At 40.0% G+C, this 25,620-nt stretch overlaps 1 protein-coding gene and 1 non-coding gene across 5 annotated transcripts in view; one reads left to right on the forward strand and one right to left on the reverse strand.

Annotated features, from left to right (window-relative positions):
* The window catches only part of GCC2 (GRIP and coiled-coil domain containing 2), a 109,794-nt gene that overhangs the window by 77,474 nt on the left and 6,700 nt on the right, over positions 1-25,620 (reverse strand). For 3 of the 4 annotated variants that reach the window (XM_066376869.1, XM_066376867.1, XM_066376866.1), the window contains exons 5-9: positions 22,040-22,144; positions 18,509-20,938; positions 16,307-16,376; positions 11,950-12,050; positions 11,754-11,852 (exon numbers count right to left, since the gene is read on the reverse strand). In XM_066376869.1, coding sequence (XP_066232966.1) covers positions 11,754-11,852; positions 11,950-12,050; positions 16,307-16,376; positions 18,509-20,938; positions 22,040-22,144 — 2,805 coding nt within the window. The remainder of the gene's footprint in view (positions 1-11,753; positions 11,853-11,949; positions 12,051-16,306; positions 16,377-18,508; positions 20,939-22,039; positions 22,145-25,620) is intronic. The other variant, XM_066376870.1, reaches the window with a different exon arrangement.
* On the forward strand, positions 10,259-10,385 carry LOC136401677 (small nucleolar RNA SNORA11). The gene has a single exon (XR_010750691.1). It is a non-coding gene; the product is annotated as a small nucleolar RNA SNORA11 (small nucleolar RNA).

Genomic DNA, 25,620 nt, shown 5'->3' on the forward strand with positions numbered 1-25,620 from the left:
AATGGGTGCAAAGTGGTATCTCGTCATTTTAGTTTGCATTTCCCTGATGACATATGATATCAAGTATCTCTTCATATGCTTATTTGCAATCTGTTTTATCTTCTTTAGTGCAGTATATGTTAAGGTCTTTTTTTTGTGTGTGTAACAGAGGCAGAGAGAGACAGACAGAGGAAAAGATAGGGACAGAAAGACAGGAAGGGAGAGAGAGGAGAAGCAGCAATTCTTCATTGTGACACCTTAGTTGTTCATTGATTGCTTTCTTATGTGCCTTGACTGGGGGGCTACAGCAAACCAAGTGACCCCTTGCTCAAGCCAGCGACCTTGGGCTCAAGCTGGTGAGCCTTGCTCAAACCAGATGAGCCCATGCTCAAGCCGGCAACCTTGGGTTTTTGAACCTGGGACCTCCATGCCCCAGTATGACGCTCTATTCACTGCACCACTGCCTGGTAACGCTTTAGCCCACTTTTAAAATCAGGATTTTTGCTTTCCCATTGTTAAGCTTTAATAGTTCTTTGTGGGGCCTGGCCGGTTAGCTCAGTGGTAGAGCGTCGGCCTGGCATGTGGGAGTCCCGGGTTCGATTCCCGGCCAGGGCACACAGGAGAAGCACCCATCTGCTTCTCCACCTCTCCCCCTCGCCTTCCTCTCTGTCTCTCTCTTCCCCTCCCGCAGCCAAGGCTCCATTGGAGCAGAGTTGGCCTGGGCGCTGAGGATGGCTCTGTGGCCTCTGCCTCAGGCACTAGAATGGCTCTGATTGCGGCAGAGCGATGCCCCGGATGGGCAGAGTATCGCCCCCTGGTGGGCAGGCCAGGTGGATCCCAGTCGGGCGCATGCGGGAGTCTGTCTGACTGCCTCCCCGTTTCCAACTTCAGAAAAATACAAAAAAAAAAATAGTTCTTTGTGTATTTTGGAAAATAGTACTTTATCAAACACATGTCCTTTGCAAATATATTCTTCTAGTCTGTGGCTTGTCTGTTCATTCTTTTGACATTTTTCACACAAAATTTTAATTAAGTATAGCTTATTCTTTTGTAGGCCTGTCTTTGGTGTCTTAAGAAGTTATCACCACACCCAATGTCAAAAGATAACAGAGGATTTTTCTATGTTATCTTCTAGGAGTTATATAGTTGTGTGTTTTATACTAAGGATTATGATCCATTTTGAGTTAATTTGTGTGAGGGGTTTAATGTTTAATTAATTTATTTTGCATGTGGATGTCTGGTTGTGCCAGAACCATTTGTTGAAGATTATCTTTGCTCCATTATAAAAGGTCTGTTGACTATATTTATATAGCTCTGTTTCTGGGCTCTATTCTGTTCCATAGATCTGTCTATTCTCTCACCAATACCACAATCTTGATTGCTGTTGCTTTAAGTAAGTCTTGAAGTCATATAAGGTGTTTTACTTGTTACGGATTTTTTTTTCCAGGAATTATCTTTGATGTTCTGAAGTTTGCAAATGATGTGTCTAGGTATACATTTTTTGGGGTATTTATCATGTTTGGTGTTCTTTGAGCTTCCTGAAACTGTGCTTTGGTGTCTATTAATTTGAGAATATTCTCAGTCATTATTGTGGCAAATATTTCCTCTGTTCCTTTCTTTCTTCTTCTTATGGCATTCTCATTATGCATATTATACCTTCTGTAGTTGTCCCACAGTTCTTGAACAGTCTGTCCTTGTTTACAGTCTTTTGAAATCTATACACTGACATACCTAATCTACTCCAAAGCAGATTAATAAATTGGCATGTAATGAAGTGAGTTCCTGATGACTCATAAAAGGTTAAGTCCATAAGTAAATTTCAAATAAAGTGTTTAAAAAGTGGATTTATGGGATATCTGTAGATATTAAAGATTCTAATCCCTTGTCATATTTTCATGTTAATTTTATATTTTGTATAGTTTGGTATTTTTTTCTTTTAAAATATTTATTGAATTTATTGGGGTGACATTGGCTAATAAAATTATAAACGTTTTAACTCTACAATTCTGTAATATATATCGTATTTTGTACTATGTGTTCACCATCCCAAGTCAAGTCTCCCTCCATCACCATCTATCCCTTCTACCTCCCCAACACCACTTTCCTGCTTGCAATTACTATACTGTTGTCTGTGCCTGGTTTTTTTTTTTTGCTTGCTTAATCCTTTCACCGTTTCACCTAGTCCAGGGGTCCCCAAACTTTTTACACAGGGGGCCAGTTCACTGTCCCTCAGACCATTGGAGGGCCAGACTATAAAAAAAACTATGAACAAATCCCTTTGCACACTGCACATATCTTATTTTAAAGTAAAAAAACAAAATGGGAACAAATACAATATTTAAAATAAAAAACAAGTAAGTTTAAATCAACAAACTGACCAGTATTTCAATGGGAACTATGGGCCTGCTTTTGGCTAATGAGATGGCCAATGTGCTCCTCTCACTGACCACCAATGAAAGAGGTGTCCCTTCCGGAAGTGCGGCGGGAGCTGGATAAATGGCCTTGGGGGCCGCATGCGGCCCGCGGGCCGTAGTTTGGGGACCCCTGACCTAGTCCCTCCAACCCCAAGCCCATAACATCTTTAATTGCTTTTAAATTTAGAAAAGTATTTCATATTCATAAACCAAATGATCACATATTTTAGTCTAGGCTTTAAAAATCATTTTTATTTTGACAAAACTCTTTAATCCATCCAGAATTTATTTTGGTGTGTGGAAGGAAGTAAAAATCTAAATTTTTCTGAAATAGTTTTCTAATTCCTTCTTCAATGGTTTCTGTGTTTTTAAATCTCACTGGGATAGTACAGCTTACTTAGTGAAAGAACAAATCTGAAACCAGACCACCTAAATCCAATTCCAGCTCTGCTATGTTACCTACTCTGTGACTTTGAGTCCCTTAACCTGTTTTGTGCCTCAGACTTATCATTTATAAATTGTCAATGTTAATAATATACTTCTTGGGTTTGAGAATTAAGTGCAATAAGGTATGTAAAGCACATAGGAAAGATCCTGGCTTATAAATGTTTGTTATTATGCATAAGTCTCTATGCCTCTGTTAAATTAATATTTTATTTTTGCATAACTATCACATTATTGTAGTTTTATAACAAATTTTACTGTCTGCTTGAGCAAGATGTCACTTTTCACTTCTACTCTTGCTAGCTTATCATGATTGCCCCACCAAAAAACCCTAGAATTTTTAGTGAATTTGTTTTAGAAATTATAAACCAAACTGAGAGTGTTTCAAATAATATTCAGCCATTTTATAGTTTTCTTTATGAAGTGTCAAATTTTGTCATTAAAGTTCTTCCCAAAATTTTAAGTTAGTTAACTATGGGGTTTTCCACCTTTAATCAAATCTCACTAGATTAAGGTTCATTCTCTTCTCCCTACCTACCTTTAGTTTCTATACAATATGTTTTGTATTTTTGTTTCCTTGTCTGGTATTGCAATTGGAATATAAGTTTTAATAAGGTGACAAAAAATGGCGATGGAGTAAGCAGACATTATAATTCCCATCTCCCCAAACCAAAGTGGATTAAAACTTAACTTAGAAACAATCATCTTCAAAAACCAACGCGGGACTAAACTATAACCAAGAGGAACCTATAACCAAGTCATCACCGAAGAAGCCACACTGAGACTGGTAGGAAGGGCGGAGACGTAGGAAGGGCGGAGACGCAGAAAGGGCTTCCTCGCTCCCAGGAGCAAGAGCCGGCCTGGACGGTCTTTCACGGTCAGATGAGTTGCCCAGAGATTTGTGAGTTCTCAGCCCCAGGACCGGAACCCCAACCTGGACCTCAGAGACTAGAGGAGATGTATGGACAGTAGTTAGCTGAAAGAAGAGCCAGTTATAGTTTGCCAGAAAAAGACAGCACTTTCAGATCTAGGCTCCATGTTAAAGGCACTGCGCAAAAACCTCATTCACAGCCACTTACACGGGGCTCCAGGAGCAGGGAGCACCGAGGGGACTGGAGTAGTGAGAGGAGAGTGAAGTGTCAGAGGCACAGGGAAAGACTATGGGGGACAGCCACCCAGACCCCTGAACCTGAATGGTCATTCTCCAAACCTAAAGTGCCCATTTTTCCTAGGAAAAACCAAGTCAGCAAAGGGAAGCAATTACCCCACCCACCAGAGGCTCTCCAGCTCCAGTCAGTGCAGAGAGACACTTAGAAGCAGGGGGCGCATCAGGGACACAGGTTTACAGTGCTGAGGTCTACACCGCCCCCCAAACTGCTGAGTACCCTCCAAAGGGCGGGAAGGCTCGGCTGAAGCAATGCTTGGCCTGATCTGCAGGGGGGAGTTGTGGGAGTGGGAGGAGCCCAGGACAGGGCAGTATGGGTGAGGAGTGGAAACCAGTGAGAACTCCCATGGACAGGCAAGGGGTAGAGCCTGAAGAGGCAACACTCACGCCCACAAATGGGGCGGAGGAGACCAGCAGGGGTCTCTTGACTGCAAGGGGCGGAGCCTGGCAGCCCCTGCAGCGACACGAGGGGCGGAGACTGGAGAGGCATCACATGGCCTGTTGGGGTGGCCCGCAGCAACAGCAAGGGCCAGAGCCAAGAGAGGCAACCAACGCACCCACATGCAGCACAGCCTGGAGAGGTGAAGAGTGGCTCACGCCATGGGGCAGCCCAAGCTGTGATCACAAGCCCGCATGCCCAGCAGTGCCAGTGCCTGAGTACCCGAGGATGAGGCAGCAGCAGGGGGCTAGTAGAAAGACCACACCTCTGGAATAGAGAGGCCACACACACACTGGCCAACAATAGATAAAAGCAAGCCTAGAAGTACAGCTGATATTTACAAGGGCATCAGGATCCAGCAGAGGCAGCCACAAATATTGGATTGCCTATAGTTCCAAAAAGGTTGCTAAGAGCTAGTCATAAGCAGTGACCCCCACTGGTCTGCGCCAGGTTCTGGCCAGGGAGGTCCCGGGCTGGTACATCCAGCGGCCAAATACGAACAGCATCAGCTCAATACCTAACAACCCTAGTTAGAGAGGTATCTTAAGGAAAGGCTCTTTACACCTGACCTAGCTAAAACATAGAAAACACTGACAAAAATAGCAAAAAGAGCCATGGCAGCAGACATGTAACCCACAGGAGATTACAAACAACAGCTGAAGCCAACCGAAGAAGATCTAGGAACAATACAACTGAAAGCTGGAGGCAGACAACACCAACCCTAGACTCAGCTAGCTACACAAACAATACATCTGAAGGAGCAGTCTATACAGAGACAAAATGGGAAGACAGCGAAATGCAATTCAAATGAATCAACAAGAGAAACCCCCAGAAAAAGAACTGAATGAGATGGAAATAACTAAGATACAGATGTAGAGTTTAGAATAATGATTGTTAGGATGCTCAAGGATCTTAGAGAAACAATAGACGGACATAATGAGCACCTAAACAAAGAGATAAAAAGCATCAAAAAGGACACTGAAATCATAAAAAAGAATCACACAGAAATGATATAAACATTATCAGAAATGAAGACTACACTAGAAGGAATTAAAAGCAGGCTGGATGAAGCAGAGGATCGAATCAGAGGACAAGATAAGCAAAACCATGGAAGCAGAACAGCAAAAACAGAAGAGGATCAAAAAGTCTGAGGAAACTCTAAGAGAGCTCTGTGACAACATGAAGAGAAACAACATCTGCATGGGTTCCTGAAGGAGAAGAGAAAGAACAAGGGATACAGAACTGATTGAAGAAATCATACCTGAAAACTTCCCTAAATTGATGAAGGAAAAAGTCACAAAAGTTCAAGAAGCACAGAGAATCCCATTAAAGAGGAACCCAAAGAGACCTACACCAAAACATATCACAATTAAAATACCAAAGCTAAGAGATAAAGTAAGAATAAAAGCTGCAAGAGAAAAGCAATCAATAACCTATAAAGGAGCCCCCATAAGGATGACATCCAAGTTTTCAACAGAAACACTTGAGGCCAGAAGAAAATGGCAAGAAATATTCAAAGTAATGCAAAACAATAGCCTACAATCAAGACTTCTTTATCCAGCAAAGCTATTGTTTAAAATTGAAAGAGAAATAAAAAGCTTCCCAGACAAAAAAAAAAAAATCAAAGAATTCATTACAACAAAACAAATGCTGCAAGAAATGTTAAGGGGCCTGTTGTAAACAGAACAATGCAGGGGGAAAAAAATCTAGTAAAAAAGGAATGTAGACTTAAAGAATAAAATGGCAATAAACAACTACATATCAATAACCTTAAATGTAAATGGATTAAAAGCTCCAATCAAAAAATATAGGATAGCTGTGTGGGTAAGAAAACAGGACCCATACATACACTGTCTAAAAGAGATAACCTCAAAACAAAAGATACACATAGACTGAAAGTAAAGGGATGAAAAATAATATTTGGCCCTGGCTGGATGGCTCAGTGGTAGAGCATCAGCCTAGCATGCAGGAGTCCCAGGTTCAATTCCCAGCCAGGGCACACAGGAGAAGCGCCCATCTGCTTCTCCACCCCTCCCCTTCTCCTTTCTCTCTGTCTCTCTCTTCCCCTCCCACAGCCAAGGCTCCATTAGAGCAAAGTTGGCACGGGCACTGAGGATGGCTCCATGGCCTCTGCCTCAGGCGCTAGAATGGCTCTGGTCACAACAGAGCAATGCCCCAGATGGGCAGAGCATCGCCCCCTGGTGGGCATGCCAGGTGGATCCTGGTCGGGAACATGCGGGAGTCTGTCTGACTGCCTCCCCGTTTCCAACTTCAGAATAATACAAAAAAAAAAAAGAAAGAAAAAAATTTTCTTTAAAAAAAAAAAAAGAGAAAACTCAAATAAATGAAATTAGGAATGAGAGTGGAGAAGTAAAAACTGACAGAGCAGAAATACAAAGGATTGTAAGAAAATACTATGAAGAACTATACGCCAAAAAATTAAGACAACCTAGATGAAATGGACAAATTCCTTAAAACATATAATCTTTCAAAAATCAATCTGGAAAAATCAGAAAACCTAAACAGAACAATTACAACAACTGAGATCGAAACAGTTATCAACAAACTCCCAACAAACAAAAGCCCTGGGCCAGAGAGCTTCGCAGGCGAAATCTACCAACTATTCAAAGAAGAACTAACTCCTATCCTTCTCAAGCTACATCAAAAAATTCAAGAGGAGTCAAGATTTCCAAACTCCTTTTACAAGACAGCATCATTCTGATTCCAAAGCCAGGCAAAGACAATACAAAGAAAGAAAACTATAGGCCAATATCCCTGATGAATCTAGATGCTAATATTCTCAACAAAATATGAGCAAATAAGATCTAGCAATAAAGGAAAAAAATCATACTTCATGATCAAGTGGGATTTATTCTGGAACAATATTTGCAAATCAATCAATGTGATTCATCACATAAACAAAAGGAAAGAGAAAAACCACATGATAATATCAATAGATGCAGAAAAAGTATTTGATAAAATCCAGCACCCATGTATGATGAAAACTCTCAGCAAAGTGGGAATACAGGGAACATACCTCAACATGATAAAGGCCATCTATGACAAACCCACAGCCAACATCATACTCAATGGGCAAATATTAAAAGCAATCCCCTGAAGATCAGGAACAAGGCAGGGGTGCCCCCTTTCACCACTCTTACTCAACATAGTTCTGGAAGTCCTAGCCACAGCAATGAGACAAGAAGAAGAAATAGAAGGCATTCAAATTGGAAAAGAAGCCTGACCAGGTGGTGACACAGTGGATAGAGCGTCGGACTGGGATGCCGAAGGACCCAGGTTCGAGACCCCGAGGTCGCCAGCTTGAGCGCGGGCTCATCTGGCTTGAGCAAACAGCTCACCAGCTTGGACCCAAGGTCGCTGGCCCCAGCAGGGGGTTACTCGGTCTGCTGAAAGCCCACAGTCAAGGCACATGTGAGAAAGCAATCAATGAAGAACTAAGGTGTCGCAACAAAAAACTGATGATTGATGCTTCTCATCTCCCTCCGTTCCTGTCTGTCTGTCCCTATCTCTCTCTCTCTCTAAAAAAACAAAAAAAACCTATTGGACCTGATAAATGAATTCAGCAAGGTGGCAGGATATAAAATTAATACTCAGAAATCAGAGGCATTTTTATACACCAACAATGAACTCTCTGAAAGACAAATTAAGAAAACAATCCCCTTTAATATTGCAAAAAATAAATAAATAAAGTACCTAGGAGTAAATTTAACCAAGGAGGTTAAAGACTTGTACTCAAGAAATTATAAAACATTGATAAAAGAAATCAGGGAAGATACAAACAAGTGGAAGCATATACCGTGTTCATGGATAGGAAGAATAAACATCATTAAAATGTCTATATTACCCAAAGCAATCTATGAATTCAATGCAATACCTATTAAAATACCAATGACATACTTCAAAGGTATAGAACACATATTCCAAAAATTAATATGGAACCAGAAAAGAACACGAATAGCCTCAGAAATCATGAAAAAGAAGAATAAACAGGGTGGTATCACACTTCCTGATATCAAGTTGTACTACAAGGCCATTGTACTCAAAACAGGAACAGGCATATACATCAATGGAACAGAACAGAGAACCCAGAAATGAACCACACCTTTATGGACAACTGATATTTGACAAAGGAGGTAAGAGCATACAGTGGAGTAAAGACAGTCTCTTTAACAAATGGTGTTGGGAAAATTGGACAGCTACCTGCAAAAAAATAAAACTAGACCACCAACTTACACCATTCACAAAAATAAACTCAAAATGGATAAAAGATTGAAATGTAAGTCATGAAACCATAATCATCTTAAAAGAAAACATAGGCAATAAGCTCTCTGACATCTCTTACAGCAATATATTTGCTGATTTATCTCCACAGCAAGTGAAATAAAAAACAGGATGGACAAATGGGACATCAAACTAAAAAGCTTTTGCACAGCTAAAGACAATATGAACAAAATAAAAATGGGAGAACATATTCGACAATACATCTGATAAAGGATTAACCAAAATTCATAAAGAACTTGTAAAATTCAACAACAGGGCCTGACCAGGCAGTGGCGCAGTGGTTAGAGCGTTGGACTGGGATGCGGAAGACCTAGGTTCAAGACCCCGAGGTCACCAGCTTGAGCGCGGGCTCATCTGTTCTGAGCAAAAAGCTCACCAGCTTGAGCCCAAGGTTGCTGGCTTGAGCAAGGGGTTACTCGGTCTGCTGAAGGCCCACGGTCGGGGCACATATGAGAAGGCAATCAATGAACAACTAAGGTGTTGCAATGCGCAACAAAAAACTGATGATTGATGCTTCTCATCTCTCCGTTCCTGTCTGTCTGTCCCTGTCTATCTCTCTCCCTGACTCTGTCTCTGTAAAAGGAAAAATTAAAAAAAAAACAAAAAAAAAAAAACACCAGGAAGACAAACAATCCAATCAAAAAATCAGTAAAAGAAATGAATAGACACTTCTGCAAACAGGGCATACAGATGGCCAATAGGCATATGAAAAAATGTTTCAATATCACTAATCATTAGAGAAATGCAAATTAAAACCACAATGAGATACCACCTCATACAGTAACAATGGCACTCATTAACAAAACAACACATAATAAGTGCTGGCGAGTATGTGGAGAAAAGGGAACCCTCCTGCACTGCTGGTGGGAATGCAGACTGGTGCAGCCACTATGGAAAACAGTATGAAGATTCCTCAAAAAATTAAAAATCGGACTGCCTTTTGACCCAGCCATCCCACTTTTAAAAATATATCCCAAGAACACCACATCATTGATTCAAAAGAAGAAAGGCACCCCCGTGTTTATGGCAGCATTGTTTACAATAGCCAAGATCTGGAACCCCCAAGTGTCCATAAGTAGACGAGCGGACTAAAAAGCTGTGGTACAGGCCCTAGCCGGTTGGCTCAGTGGTGGAGCGTCGGCTTGGCGTGCAGGAGTCCCAGGTTTGATTCCCGGCCAGGGCACACAGGAGAAGCGCCCATCTGCTTCTCCACCTCTCCACCCTCTCCTTCCTCTCTGTATCTCTCTTCCCCTCCCACAGCCAAGGCTCCATTGGAGCAAAGTTGGCCTGGGTGCTGAGGATGGCTCTGTGGCCTCTGCCTCAGGCGCTAGAATGGCTCTGGTTGAACAGAGCAGCGCCCCAGAGGGGCAGAGCATCGCCTCCTGGTGGGCATGCCGGGTGGATCCCGGTCGGGCGCATGCGGGAGTCTGTCTGACTGCCTCCCCGTTTCCAGCTTCGGAAAAATACAAAAAGAATAAAAAAAATAAAAATAAAAAATAAAAAGCCGCGGTACAGGGGATGTGATCAGAGTAGGGAACCTTAAGTATGGCTCCTGTTTACAACACATCCAACAGGAACTTGGGTTTACTACTCACAGGTGGCCGAACACTGTGACCTTCCTGTGACATGATGCCCTATACATGGGGGGGGGGGGGAAGCAGTGGTACACAATGGAATACTACGTGGCTGTGAAAAAGAAGGAAATCTTACCTTTTGCAGCAACGTGGATGGACCTGGAAACTATTACGTTAAATAAAATAAGCCAGGCAGAGAAAGAAAAATATCATATGACCTCACTCATTTATGGAATCCAATGAACAATGTGAACTGAGGAATGGAATAGAGTCAGAGGCAGGATCAAAGGGACTAGAAGGAAAGTGGACAGAGGGAAAGGGGATGATAGGATGGGATCAGAGAAGGTAACGAGATTGGTGAAATTATATACACATAACATAGCGTTATAGAGAGCAGGAAAGCAAATCTTAGAGGGAAGGGGGAGGGTGTTGGGGGAGCGTAGCAAGGGGGATGTTGAAGGGAATAGGGGGGTGAAGGGATGTATTTGGTGGGATACTTAAATCTATGTAAACACAAATTAAAATCAATAAAAATAAATAAATAAAAAATAAAATAAATTAAAAGAAGGCAGTAACTTAGACTATTTGGTTGACAACCATCTACCCAGTACTCAGTACTCAGTCCAGCTGTAAAAATATTTGCTGAATGAATACAAAAGGAACTATAATGGTATTTATCTTGCATTTTATATATCTCAGTAGTTTTGTTCGACTCTCATTTAAAGTCTTATATTTTTTATAACAGATTCCACATTATTTAGGTAGACAAGCATATTACCTCTAAGTAATAATGGTTTAATTTTCCTGTCAGATCTATTTTTTAAGATTCAGGTATACTTGTGGCCAGAACAATATTAAAAGATAACAGTAACAATAGCCACCTTTTTTTGTAACTGATTTTACCATGAAATCCGAAAACAGAATTTTAGTTTAAAATCTAAGGCACTGTTTAAAAGGTCACACAGGAGAAGCACCCATCTGCTTCTCCACCCCTCCTCCTCTCCTTCCTCTCTGTCTCTCTCTTCCCCTCCGGCAGCTGAGGCTCCACTGGAGCAAAGATGGCCCGGGCGCGGGGTATGGCTCCTTGGCCTCTGCCCCAGGCGCTGGAGTGGCTCTGGTCGGACAGAGACACGCCCCGGAGGGGCAGAGCGTCGCCCCCTGGTGGGCGTGCCGGGTGGATCCCGGTCGGGCACATGCGGGAGTCTGTCTGACTGTCTCTCCCCGTTTCCAGCTTCAGAAAAATACAAATAAATAAATAAATAAATAAAAGCTACTTAAAATCTCAACACTAGGATGATACCACATTACATAGAAACATAGTAAAAACGATTTACTAAAAACCACAAGGTGACTGTCTTATGAACAAGAGCGTCATGTATGTAGTACATTTCTTAACTTAGAGGTTACAAATCTAACTTATTAAAGTTACTTTTTACCTTATAGCTCTCTGCTCCTTGAAGGAGATCTCTCATGGAAGCAGACAAATGATCCTTTTCTGACTGTACAGATTTGAGTTCTTCCCTTAGAGTCTGGGCCTATTTTAAATATACAATAGAGAATTTTTTATGGATAGAAAAGCTAGATTTTCTAAAATGTAAAGTTCTTGAATCTTTCATTTATAAGGTGCCTTACCTCTCTTCTGCTAGAATCTAGTTCTTTCTTTGCTTTCACAGCAACTAGCTTTATCTTATTTATTTTCTCCTCTTTCTCTTTGGATTCTTTTTCGAGATATTCTAAAATAAAAATGAATGGATTATATGTAAACTCAGAAAGAAAAATATTCAAATTATTTATTAGCCCTATAAATCGATCTTTAATCTGGAACAAAAAATCTGCAATTTGAAATTAAAAGTAAGAAGTACCAAAAATATAAATACCTATTATTTTAAGTGAAAGCTTATTCATTATCTAAGTGAGGTAAACAATGTAAAAAATTTTCCATTTTCTTCAATCTCCCAAAATAGCCTTTTTTTTTTAGCATTTGCATAAGTTTCTAGGAATTGGAGAAGATGTTAGGACATCTTTAACCTTAGAAGATTTCCTGGAAACACAGTATGCACGATTTCAGGTGGTAATTTGCAAACAAGGATCAAGTAGAAGAGATACCAGGTGAAGTTAGATATTTATACTCCCTAGGCACACTCCTCTTGGTTGGTGGGTCTTATTTTTACAATTACACTTGGAATGTGTTCAATGTATTCAATCTTTCCCTCTCCACTTAACCTCTTTAGCCATCTCCCCTATTTAAACTCTACTGTTCCCTATCTTACTTCTTGATGGTATATCATTGCTTACATTCAATTACGATTTGAAGTTCTGTCCCTTACACCTGTCCTCCTCTACACTTTTTCTGGCCACTACATATGTACCATCTATGTGTATGCAGCAAAGGCCAGCTGTTTAAAATCTATTTCATCCTGTATCTTCTCACCTATGCAGGCACTAGTGTAACAATTCCCTCCTTTCTTGTGCAGCAGATCTCCTTCTCTGTAAGATTATTTCCAATTTATAAACATGCAACAAGGCCTGACCAGGCAGTGATGCAGTGGATAGAGTGTCGGACTGGGATTCGGAGGAACCAGGATTGAAACCCCCGAGATTACCAGCTTGAGCACGGGCTCATCTGGCTTGAGAAAAAGAAAAAAACAACTTACCAGCTTGGACCCAAGGTTGCTGGCTCGAGCAAGGGGTTACTCGGTCTGCTGGAGGCCCGCGGTCAAGGCACATATGAGAAAGCAATCAATGAACAACTAAGGTGTCACAATGAAAAATGTGACACAATGATTGATGCTTCTCATCTCTCTCCATTCCTGTCTGTCTGTCCCTATCTATCCCTCTCTGATTCTCTATCTCTGTTAAAAAGAAAACACACAAAAAAATATGCAACAAGAAAAATAGTTGCAAGAGATTAAAGTAAAAAATAAATAGTGGAAGCTGCCAAAAAGGGTCATTGAGAGGTCACAATAGGACAGGTGAAACGTCATACACACAACAATGCAAACCCCATTTCCCCTCTGGATACCGTCTCATCTCTTTTTTTATAGCAAAACTCCCTGTGAGAGTTGTTTATATTATACATGCTCTCAAATTTTTATTCCATTTGTTTCTTGAACTCACTTCAGTCAGGCTAAAGCTCTGGCATACCATGGCAACTGTTACCACCAAATTACCAAGTGACATCTAGGTCACTTAATCCAAGGGTCAGTTCTTAGTACTAATGTGATTTATCTTTCATAACATTCACCATGGTTAAACATTTTACCCTCTTGAAACACTTCCTCACGTGCACTTCGTGTGCCTTAGCTTCTAATATATTTTATGTTCTGGGTCTTCACTGTCTGATCCTTCTCAATCTCCTTTGCTGTTTCTATATTTCTAATTTTTAAATGATGGAGAACTGTCCTGATCCTCATTCTTTTCTACACTTATTTCCTTGGTGAGCTCTATTTTATGGCTTTTAATGCCAACTATTAATTTAAAATGTTATCTTTGATCAAACTCTCTCAATTCCAGATTTGCATATTTAGCAGTCTATTTGACATCTCACCTTGAGTTGGTATTTACACTTAATTTATCTAAAACTGAGATCATGATCTTCCAAATCCAACTTGTCCCAATCACCCACTATAGAAAACTTAAGAGTTACTCCAAACTCTTTAACATCTTCTACCCTTCTCTCTGCCAATCTAAATAGGCACTAAAATGAGAAATTATGAGCATATTATATGACACTAAATATTTGTTCCTTTGTCTTTAAAAGAGCTACCCCATAATGTTATTATGAGAAATAAATGAATAAGATAAAATCCCAACTCCTCTGCATGTAACATTGGTGCTTCTATACCCCTCCAGGAACATCCTAGTATGCTCCTTGATGTTACATATGTTAATATATAAGCACCTGCTATATCCTTGTGCTAGAATACCTTTAGTCTTGTGATGAATTTTTCTTTTTTTTAAGACAAAAGAAAAGTACAGCCTATTCTGTGATATTTTTCTTAACTTAAAACAGGTAGTTATACTTTACTAGCAGTGGCGCAGTGGACAGAGCGTTGACCTGGGAAGCTGAAGACTCAGGTTCAAAACCCCAAGGTCACCTGCTTGAGTGCAGGCTCATCCGGCTTGAGCACAGGCTCATCAACTTGAGCATGGGATAGCCAGATTGAGCATGGGACCACAGACATGACCCCGTGATCGCTGGCTTGAGCCCAAAGGTCAATGGCTTGAAGCCCAAGGTTGCTGGCTTAAGCAAGGCATTGCTGGCTTGGCTGGAGTCCTCCAGTCAAGACACGTATGAGAAGCAATCAAGGAACAACCAAAGTGACATAACTATGAGTTGATGCTTCTCATCTCTCTCCCTTCCTGGCTGTCTGTCACTGTCTCTATTACTCTCTCTGGCTCTCTCTAAAAATAAATAAATTATTTACTTAATTAATAAAACTGTTACTTTTTGTACTGCCAGCACTGTACCTTGCACACCCATCAAACTACTCTAATAACAGCACTTTCTGGCAGTGAGCTCTTTGAAGACATGGTTACACCTTAATCACCTTTCTATCACTAGTGCCTAGGTAATAGGGCAAATAGTTTGATAAATAAATTTTAAGATCCAAAACAATCATGGATCCATTTATAAATAAAATTATAATAATCTTTTGCTTGTGTTAAACAGAAAGTGACAGTTTTGAAAAAGAAAGAAAACAAATGAGAGGGGCTAAAATGAGGACGTTAAGAAGAGACAGCTTCTTGTCCCTGGCCGGTTGGCTCAGTGGTAGAGCGTCGGCCTGGCGTGCAGGAGTCCCGCGTTCAATTCCTGGCCAGGGCACACAGGAGAAGCACCCATCTGCTTCTCCACCCCTCCCCCTCTCCTTCCTCTCTGTCTCTCTCTTCCCCTCCCGCAGCCGAGGCTCCATTGGAGCAAAGATGGCCCGGGCGCTGGGGATGGCTCTGTGGCCTCTGCCTCAGGCGCTAGAATGGCTCTGGATGCAACAGAGCGACACCCCAGAGGGGCAGAACATCACCCCCTGGTGGGCATGCCGGGTGGATCCCGGTGGGGCGCATGCGGGAGTCTGTCTGACTGACTCCCCGTTTCCAGCTTCGAAAAAATGAAAAAAAAAAAAAGAAGAGACAGCTTATTTTGATTTAAAAACTTATTAGCCTGACCAGGCGGTGGCGCAGTGAATAGAGTGTCGGACTGGGATGCAGAGGAACCAGGTTTGAAACCCTGAGGTCGCCAGCTTGAGTGCAGGCTCATCTGGTTTGAACAAAAGCTCACCAGCTTGGACCCAAGGTCACTGGCTTGAGCAAGGGGTCACTCGGTCTGCTGAAGGCCCGCGGTCAAGGCACATATGAGAAAGCAATCAATGAACAACTAAGGTGTTGCAACAGGCAATGAAAAACTAATGATTGATGCTTCTCATCTCTCCGTTCCTGTCTGTCTGTCCCTGTCTATCTCTCTCTCTGACTCTCTGTCTCTGAAAAAAAAAATGGGCAAAGTACCTAAATAAACACTTCTCCAAAGAAAATATACAGATGGCCTATATACATATGAAAAGATGCTCAATGTTACTAATCATCAAAAAAGAAAAACTTATTAATTGGCTACTATATTTCCCAATCTATATTTTTAATTTTTTTTTAGCATGCATATGCGAGAGAGACAGCTAGAGACAGTAAGGGAGAGAGATGAGAAGCATCAACCCATAGTGTGTAATGATTACTTTCTCGTATGTGCCTTGACTGGGGGGCTCCAGCTGAGTCAGTGACTCCTTCTAAGCCATTGGCCATGGGGTCAGGTCTATGATCCCAGGCTCAAGCCAGCAACCCCTACACTCAAACTGGTGAGCCTATGGGGTCTTGAACTTGGGTCTTCAGCATCCCAGGCTGATACTCTATCCCCTGCACCACTTTGTGGTCAGGCATTCCCAATCTATTCTAACACTAAGGAGAATCTTTATAATTATGATAACATATGCAAAATTGAACTTACCTATTTTTTCTTCCAACTCTTTTACCGAAGATTGATCGCTTTCTACAGAAGGTGATTTCTCTAAGGAATCCTATGTTTTATAGGAAAAACAAAAACAAAAAACAGAATCACATCATTCCCAATAATGAACTGGCCATCATGTTAAACAAGAGAAAGTCATTATTAAAGAATTCATAAAAATAGTAATTTGGTGAATAGTCTTTTCTTTCCTTGAGAGACCAGGTAATATTGGTCTCATGCATACAGCATTTACTGCAAACAAACAGTAATATCCAAAGTCAATATGAACAACCTGACATGTATCAAATATACGGCTCACAAAAATTAGGGGATCAGGGAATGTGCAGATAACTCCACTACTTTCAGCCTTTTGTAGAGTGCATTTTCACCAATGAAATAAGTTGGTTTTGCATCTCATTTGCATAACTGAACTTTGACTTGTCGTTTGCTTTTCTGATGTTCTTGTTTAATAAAAAAAATCAAATGCTTCTTTATCACTTCATATTCATTTTGAAATATCCCTTAATTATTGTGAACATAATATATAATAAGTAAGGAAAACAGTAAATGATTAGTTTATCATACAGACACATATTTTGGGGGTAAAATCTAAAATTTTGGCTCAAGTTAAATACCACTATAGCCTAATATTTTGTTCAATAGTGCTCTTTAAGAAAGGTAGTATGGGAATGTTCTTGCACTGGACTCTGGCCAGATGAAGGTTCCTCTGGCGTTCGGAGGGCTGCGCCTCCTTTTTTCTGATTTGGACTTGTTCTGGAGAACAACCAGTGTACGTACGATGCAGCCCCTCTCTGTTCCTGGCCAGAGTCAAGCCAACTGCACTTGGTAGTGATCTGCCTATGTTCCTAATGAAGTGTTTCTCGGGGGTCAGTGTCCTGCAACCTCGGTGTATCAAGGATTTTATGAGTTTCGCTACCATCCCGCTGATTGTAACATTAAGATTCAGGTGCTCCTAGGAGAACGTCTCCTTTTTGTATCTGAAACCATCTTTCGGTCAGTGTTCTCCCCTGTGGAAGCTTCAATACTGGTGGCCTGTGCTCTCCCCCGCCACCCAGCTCCTGTAGGAATGAGCATAAAAAATGACACAAACAAACAAGGTGGCCCCCAGAAAAGATCAAGAATGGCAAATTTATACATTGGAAAGACCATCAGCCAGAAAGGGCAATGGTCGGTTTTGCTACTTAAAAACGTCACATGGCGTATCTTTCTGCCACTGAGAATTCAGAAGCTGATAACATCCCTGTGGCTGTGACTGTAGGAGGATTGTGTGTTAGAAGCTGGACTGCTGTCTGAGGATCGCGTTAATCTTAAATTTTTGATGTTTTTAGATGATTTGATTCTTAATAGAGTAACCCTTTGTTGTTTTTTGCAAAGGGTCTTTATTGAGAAGGGTCTGCCTCTGTTTTTAACTTCATAAGGAATTATAATAAAATGAATTTTCTTTAAAAAAAAAAAGGTAGTATGTACATCATACAAGAATGAAATTCATATTTTTTCATGTTTAGTTGCAGTTTTGCTGTTGACTAAATTATACTATAAGACCAGAACATTTAACCCCTTAATCATTTAATCTTATGCAAGATCATAATTCAAAAAGATCTAAAACCATAAAGTCATCAATGTGATACCAGGATATACATAAGAATGTTTAATGAATTTTTCAGAAATCTCCTATTTGAGCTTAAATGCTAAAAATTTATTTGACTTCAAACTTTAAAAACGTTTATACAGGCCCTGGCTGGTTGGCTCAGCGGTAGAGCGTCGGCCTGGCATGCGGGGGACCTGGGTTCGATTCCCGACCAGGGCACATAGGAGAAGCGCCCATTTGCTTCTCCACCCCTCCCTCCTTCCTCTCTGTCTCTCTTCCCCTCCCGCAGCGAGGCTCCATTGGAGCAAAGATGGCCCGGGCGCTGGGGATGGCTCCTTGGCCTCTGCCCCAGGCGCTAGAGTGGCTCTGGTCGCAGCAGAGCAACGCCCCAGAGGGGCAGAGCGTGGCCCCTGGTGGGCGTGCCAGGTGGATCCCGGTCGGGCGCATGCGGGACTGTCTGACTGTCTCTCCCCGTTTCCAGCTTCAGAAAAAAAAAAAAAAAGTTTATACATTTTCTTTTTTTATGTTTATACATTTTCTAGAGTGTACAACTAAGAATTTATTTAATTCAATTAAATTCAATTTAATAGTACCTTTAGTAGTATCAATTCTGCTTTCACTTCTTGCAATTCGGATTCTTTTTGTTCTAGGGCTAGCTTTAAGTTTTCAAGTTTCTGTATAAAAGATTTTTCTTCTTCATTATGGATTTCAATTTTGCTACAAAATTTTTGAGACACTTCCTCAACTTGACTTGAAAGATTCTGATTTTCAAGCCTTTTTTTTTCATTAGTATTTTTCATTTCTAGAAGATCAGACTGCAGGGCCTCTTTTTCTGACTGGGTTCCTTCTAACTCTTTCCTTAAAAGAACTTTCTCCTGTTCATAGTCTCTTACTAAAGACCTAAGTTCCTCACATTGAACTCTTTTCTCCTCTTGAAGGCACTTAATAGTTTTTTCTATCTCTACTACCTTTTTATCTCCTTGAAAAAGCAAGTTGTGTTTTTCCTCACTTATTTTAGCTAAGGATTCAGCTACAATTTGTAGGATATGTGCAACATCTTGTTCATTTTCTTCTGAAACTTCCAACTCCATTTGTTTAAGAAAACCATATAGCTGAGTTTTGAAAAATGACTTTTGAACTTGCTCACTTTCTAACAGTTTACTTAAATTATCTCGTTCTTCAACTGTTAACTGAAGTTTCTTTTCTAATTCAGAAATGTGTTCCTTAAGTATAAAATATCCTTCTTTTTGAGACAGGAGAGCTTCTAAGCTCCTACTCAACTGACTCTTTTCTGAATTAAGTATATTATTTTCCTCAGAAAGAGACTTCACTTCAGATGACAGTGCTGCCTGGTCCTCAAAAACAGTTTCTAATTGAACCATAAGCTTTTCTACTTTTTGGTTATTTTCATCCTTTTCTTTTAAAGTTTCTTCTAGTTCTCCTGTCAATTCATTTACCTTCTGTTCTAGTTCATTATTGTACTGAGTCATCTGCTGCACTTTCTCCCTAAGTTCTGTAATTAATCTTTCTTCCTTTTCACATCTTATATGGAGATTACCCACCTCTTCATGAGAACTTTTTATTTTACTTAAGAAATCATTTTTTTCCTCAGTAAGATAATTTATCTTTGCCTCAAATTCTTGTAACATGGAATCTCTCTGACTAACACTAACTAAATACTCTTCATTCTTTTCTTGAAGGTTTTTTACAGCATTTTCAAGTTCTGATGCAAGTTCTTTTTGTGACAATAACTTTTCATTTTCTCTACGGAGATGATTCACAGCTTCAAGAAGTGTATCTTTTTCATTAAAAGCAGTTCTGAGCTTCTGCTGAAGTTCATGAACATCAGATGCTTGCTGTTGCTTCATTGATTCAAATTCTTGACTTATTTTTCCAGCAGACTCCCCTAGTTCTGTTTGTAAAATTACCATAATCTCTTGCACATGCTCATAATTTAATACTGCTTCTTGCTTTTCTTGCTGGAGGTTTTCACACTGCTCCTTAAGATACTGTATTTCAAACATTAATGTTAATTTTTCTTTTTCTGAATCTGACAAAAATGTATCATGTAGATCTGATATTTCTTTTTGATGTTGTTCCTGAAGACTCTGTACTTCTTTGTTATGCTGTTCTACAGTACAGCACAACTGTTTATTTAAATCTTTGAGCTCAGATTTTAATTTTTCAATTATATACCCCTGTTCTTCTTTAGCTAGTAATAATTCATTAATTTTAAATTCTAATTCTTCCCGTTCATGAAAAAACTCATCCTTTATATGTTGGGCATCAATTTCTAGCTTTAATTTAAGATTATTCATATAAAGTACCTCATCTCTTAAGATATTATGTTGAGACTCTAGTTCTTTTAAGGTATCTTCTAAGTGTTTGACTTTTTCATTTACTATTTGTTCTACAAATGTATCCTCTTGTAAGAGCAAAGAACACATCTGATTTTCCTGGTTTGCATTTGAGGCTTTCCCCAAGTTTCCTAATTCACATTCATATTTCTCCTGAATGTTCTCACTTGCCTCAGACGGTTTGACTAAGTTCTCCTTTAGGTCATTCAACTTTACACCTTCCTCGTGTTCTTCAGCAGATGCTGCCATGTGGCGCATCAGTTCTTTCACCTCTTCTTGGTGTGCAGCTTTTAACTGCACAAGTTCTTCCTGCAAATTATTAATATATTTTTGGGAATGCTCAGAATTAGCCTCAATAACTTTTCGGAGATGAGTAATTTCTTGCTCCTTTTCATTTTTGGCAGCTTTTAATTGCTTTTGCAGAAATGAAATTTGCTCCTCAAAAGCTGGCCTGATTTTCTGAATCTCTTCTTGCAGTTTTTTAACATTATCTTCAGAATCACTCTGTTTTGCTTCTTCCAATTCCTTTTGCAATCTAGCTTTATCTTCACTATGTTTAAAATGTACCGCCATTAATTCATTTTTCAAATTTTCGATTTGCTTCATATAGTTTCTTTGTGATTGTTCAAACTCCTTGTGCATATCTTCCAAATTAGTTACAGAATCCTATTATAAAAGTAAGCACACAAAAAATATTTAATTAAGACAAAAGAAACCCCTGCCCTCAGAAAATTATTAGCCACAGGCTACCTAGAGGAAGGGAAATGAGCAGAAAAGTACATAGAGAAATAAGATACTGATATTCCAAGAACTATATTTAGGCTCTGACTACCTTAAGTACGACAGTATATCTTAGTCGTACTAATGTTAATCAAAGGAATAACTAAAAGCTATAAAATTTGTGAATTTAATTTTTTTTAAAAGAACAAATTATTTAAGTTTTACTGAATCACAAGGCTTTAATGACTATTATCCTGAGTAGGTTAATAAAAGACGTTTTAGAGAAATTGGCCCAAATCCAAGAGGCAACTGCATATCCTAGAACTAAACAGATAATAGTATCTAGAGTATGTGTGTAAATCAACCTACTTAAATAAATACTTTTTCATAAAATATGAAAATATACTTTTTCATTTTTTTCAATGACATTGACAATAAGGACAACTAAATAAGGCAAGAAATAAATATTAGCACTATCTCTCTGTAGTTGAGAGATTTGTTATTTTTCTTTTTATTTATTTACTTATTTATTTATTAGAGAGAGGGGGGAGAGAAAGAGAGAGAGAGAGAGAGAGAGAAGGGGGGAGGATCCTGAAGCATCAATTTCCGTATGTGCCTTGACTGGGCAAGGCCAGGGTTTCGAACCGACAACCTCAGCATTCCAGGTCGACACTTTAACTACTGCACCACCACAGGTGAGGTTATTTTTCTTTATAAATATCAATTTGTTTCCTTATTTGTAAATGGTTAAAATCTGATCAGATGCTTTATAACAGTGGTTCTCAACCTTTCTAATGCCATTACCCCGTAATACAGTTCCTCATGTTGCGGTGACCCCAAATCAAAAAATAATTTTGGTGGCTACTTCATAACTGTAATTTTGCTACAGTTATGATTCGGAATGTAAATACCTGATATGCATTATGTATTTTCCGATGGCTTTAGGCGACCCACAGGTTCAGAACCGCTGCTTTATAAGGTCTTAGGTCTAAGATTTATAACCACACTATACATAAGTTAATTTAAAAATTCAAAATATTGCCTTACTTCAACCTGTTGCTTCATTTTGATATTTTCCTTCTTCAGAGAAAGACACTCTTGCTCAGTTTCTGCTTTATCCAGAAGAAGAGCATCCAGACGAACAGTCAATGCCTGTTTGAAACAGGATGATTTGTTTGCCTCAGGTACTGGTTCATTGATCACATGTGTAATTATCTCTTCACTTTTTCCAAACTATACTAAAGTAAAAATACAAGATTTTAAAAGGTAGAGAGAACAAAGAGAAAAGGAGAAAAGACATCAGAATATGAGAAATTTCCAAATATATTTTGAAAACTGAAAGTGGAAGAGGAGGAAATGAATTAGAGAGAGTAAGAAAGCTATAACCTAAGGACCTTCACAGAGAACCACTTGTGAAAAACCAGAAATAGTCTTTAGAGAATTAAACACTCAGGAACTGGACGCACCAGATATTACCAAGGAAGGTACAATGTACATGGTGTTCAAAAATTGGGGACTGGGTGACAAGATGAATAGGGAGTGGTTAGATTAACAGGCAATAAATTTACCCATGTTCTGTCTCCTTCAGAGACAGGTTTATTCTCTGCAGAAATTAAACAGAAGAGGAAGTTAATAAAATGGAAATTAGATCTACAATTCAAGAGTCAGTTCTTTTAAAACTAAAAGCTAACAAAGTAGATAACTTCTTGTAAGACTGATCAAGGCAAGACTGAAGTGACAAACAGTATTATGAATAAAAAGGGAAAAAATATATATCAGAGATTAAACACAGCATTATGAACAATTATTTGGCAATAATATTGAAAACTGGAATGAAATGAATAAAAATTCCTAGAAAAATATAGCTTTACTAACTCAAGAAAAATAATTAAAAAGCATAATTAACACTATATCTACCTAAAAAATCAAACCAATTATTTAACATTGTCCAATGCCCTGGCTGGATAGCTTGGTTGGTTAGAGCATTGTCCCAAAGTACAGAGGTTGCTGGTTCAACCCCTGGTCAGGATACACACAAGAACACACCAATGTTCCTGTCTGTCTGTCTCTCTCTCCCCTCCTTTCTCTCTCTCTAAAATCAATAAAATAAACATTTTGTAAAAATAAAAATAAAATTGTCCACCAAAGAAAACAGGAGAAACAGACAGTTTACTGGTGAGTTGTATAAAATTTTTAAACACTTTTTTAAATTTAAATTTAATTCTTTTTAAATTGGAGGAGGGGAGATAGTGAGACAGAATCCCCTCCTGTACCCTAACTGGGATCCATTTGGAAACCCTTGTCTGGGACTAATGCTCAAATCACACAAGCTATCCTCAGTGACTAAGGCTGACACTCGGACCAACCAAGGCCCACAATCAAACCAATCAAGCCACTGGCTACAGGAGGGTAAGAGACAGAGAAAGGGGAGGAGGGGAAGAGAATCAGATGGTCACTTCTCATGTGTGCCCAGACCAGGGATCAAACCCGGGACATCTGCACACTGGGCCAACGCTCTTATCCATTGAACTGGCCAAGGCTAGAAATATCAATATCTTAACATGCAATTTTGCCCTTCTCTTGCATTTAGAAGCAGCATATGAATTCACTGTAATACTACACACCTCAAACTTTGACATGGGAAATATGGCATTTTATTCCTCTTTTTAAAAGTCTAATACATTTGGTTTACAAAGAAAAAAAAACTTTAGATATATTTCAATGCACAAGAAAATGATGAGTAGAAATTTGTAGCATTATTAAAACTTGTGTAAAGCCATAAACTTTTAACATTATATTAACAACAGAAAATTTTATATTCAAAACCACGTTTTTCCTGTGTAGTTTTCCAAATAGAAAAAAAATGAAATGGAGATTAGCAATTTAACATATACAAAATTTAAAATAATGGTTATATGGATGCACAAGAAACAAAGTGATGCCTGACCAGGTGGTGGCGCAGTGGATAGAGCGTCGGACTGGGATGCAGAAGGACCCAGGTTCGAGACCCTGCGGTTGCCAGCTTGAACGAGGGCTCATCTGGTTTGAGCAAAAAGCTCACCAGCTTGAGCTCAAGGTCGCTGGCTCGAGCAAGGGGTTACTCGGTCTGCTGAAGACCCGAGGTCAAGGTACATATGAGAAAGCAATCAATGAACAATTAAGGTGTTGCAACGTGCAACGAAAAACTAATGATTGATGCTTCACATCTCTCCGTTCCTGTCTGTCTATCCCCCTCTCTGTCTCTGTAAAAAAAAAAAAAAAGACATAAAAACCATAGAAGGGCCTGACCAGGTGGTGGCGCAGTGGATAGAGCATCGGACTGAGATAAGGAAGAACCCAGGTTCAAGACCCCAAGGTCGCCAGCTTGAGCGCGGGTTCATCTGGTTTGAGCAAAAGCTCACCAGCTTGGACCCAAGGTCGCCGACTCGAGCAAAGGGTTACTCGGTCTGCTGAAGGCACAGGGTCAAGGCACATATGAGAAAGCAACCAATGAACAACTAAAGTGTCGCAACAAAAAACTGATGATTGATGCTTCTCATCTCTCTCCATTTCTGTCTGTCTGTTTCTATCTATCCCTCTCTCTGACTCTCTGTCTCTGTAAAAAAAACAAACAACAAAAACAAAAAACCATAGAAGGAAGCCTGACTGCAGTGGATGGAGCATCGAACTGTAACATGGAGAACCCAGGTTTGAAATCCCAAGGTCACCAGCTTGAATTCAGTGCAGGCTCTTCCGGCTTGAGTATGTTCTTACCAGCTTGAGTATGGGTTGCTGGCTTGAGTGTGGGATCACAGATATGACTCCATGGTTGCTGGCTTAAAGCCCAAGGTTGCTGGCTTAAGTCCAAGGTCACTGGCTTCAGCAAGGGGTCACTTGCTCTGCTGTAGCTCTTTCCTCCCCCCAGTCAAGGCACATATGAGAAAGCAATCAATGAACAACTAAGGAGACTAAGGAGCCTCAATGAAGAATTAATGCTTCTCATCTCTCTCCCTTCCTGTCTATCTCCATTTCTCTCTCTCTCTCTGGCAAAAATAAAAATTTTAAATTAAAAAAAAACCATAAAAGGAAAACATTCAAAATTGAAGAATATCCAACATGAAGAATACACTAGAAAGAAAAGAAATAAAGGCCCTGGGCAGTTGGCTCAGTGGTAGAGCGTCGGCCTAGCGAGCAGGAGTCTCGGGTTTGATTCCCGGCCAGGGCACACAGGAGAAGCGCCCATCTGCTTCCTCTCTGTCTCTCTCTTCCCCTCCTGCAGCCAAGGCTCCATCAGAGCAAAAAGTTGGCCCAGGGGCTGAGGATGGCTCCATAGCCTCTGCCTCAGGCGCTAAAATGGCTCTGGCTGCAACAGAGCAATGCCCCAGATGGGCAGAGCATCGCACCCTGGTGGGCATGCTGGGTGGATCCCAGTTGGGCGCATGCGGGAGTATGTCTGACTGCCTCCCCGTTTCCAACTTCAGAAAAATAAAAAAAATTAAAAAAAAAGAAAAGAAATAAAAGAATACACTGGGCCTGACATGTGGTGGCGCAATGGATAAAGCGTCGACCTGGAAATGCTGAAGTCACCGGTTTGAAACCCTGGGCTTGCCTGGTCAAGGCACATATAGGAGTTGATGCTTCCAGCTCCT

The sequence above is a fragment of the Saccopteryx leptura genome, chromosome 3 (genome assembly GCF_036850995.1).
Source record: "Saccopteryx leptura isolate mSacLep1 chromosome 3, mSacLep1_pri_phased_curated, whole genome shotgun sequence".
NCBI classification, from domain to species: Eukaryota; Metazoa; Chordata; class Mammalia; order Chiroptera; family Emballonuridae; genus Saccopteryx; species Saccopteryx leptura.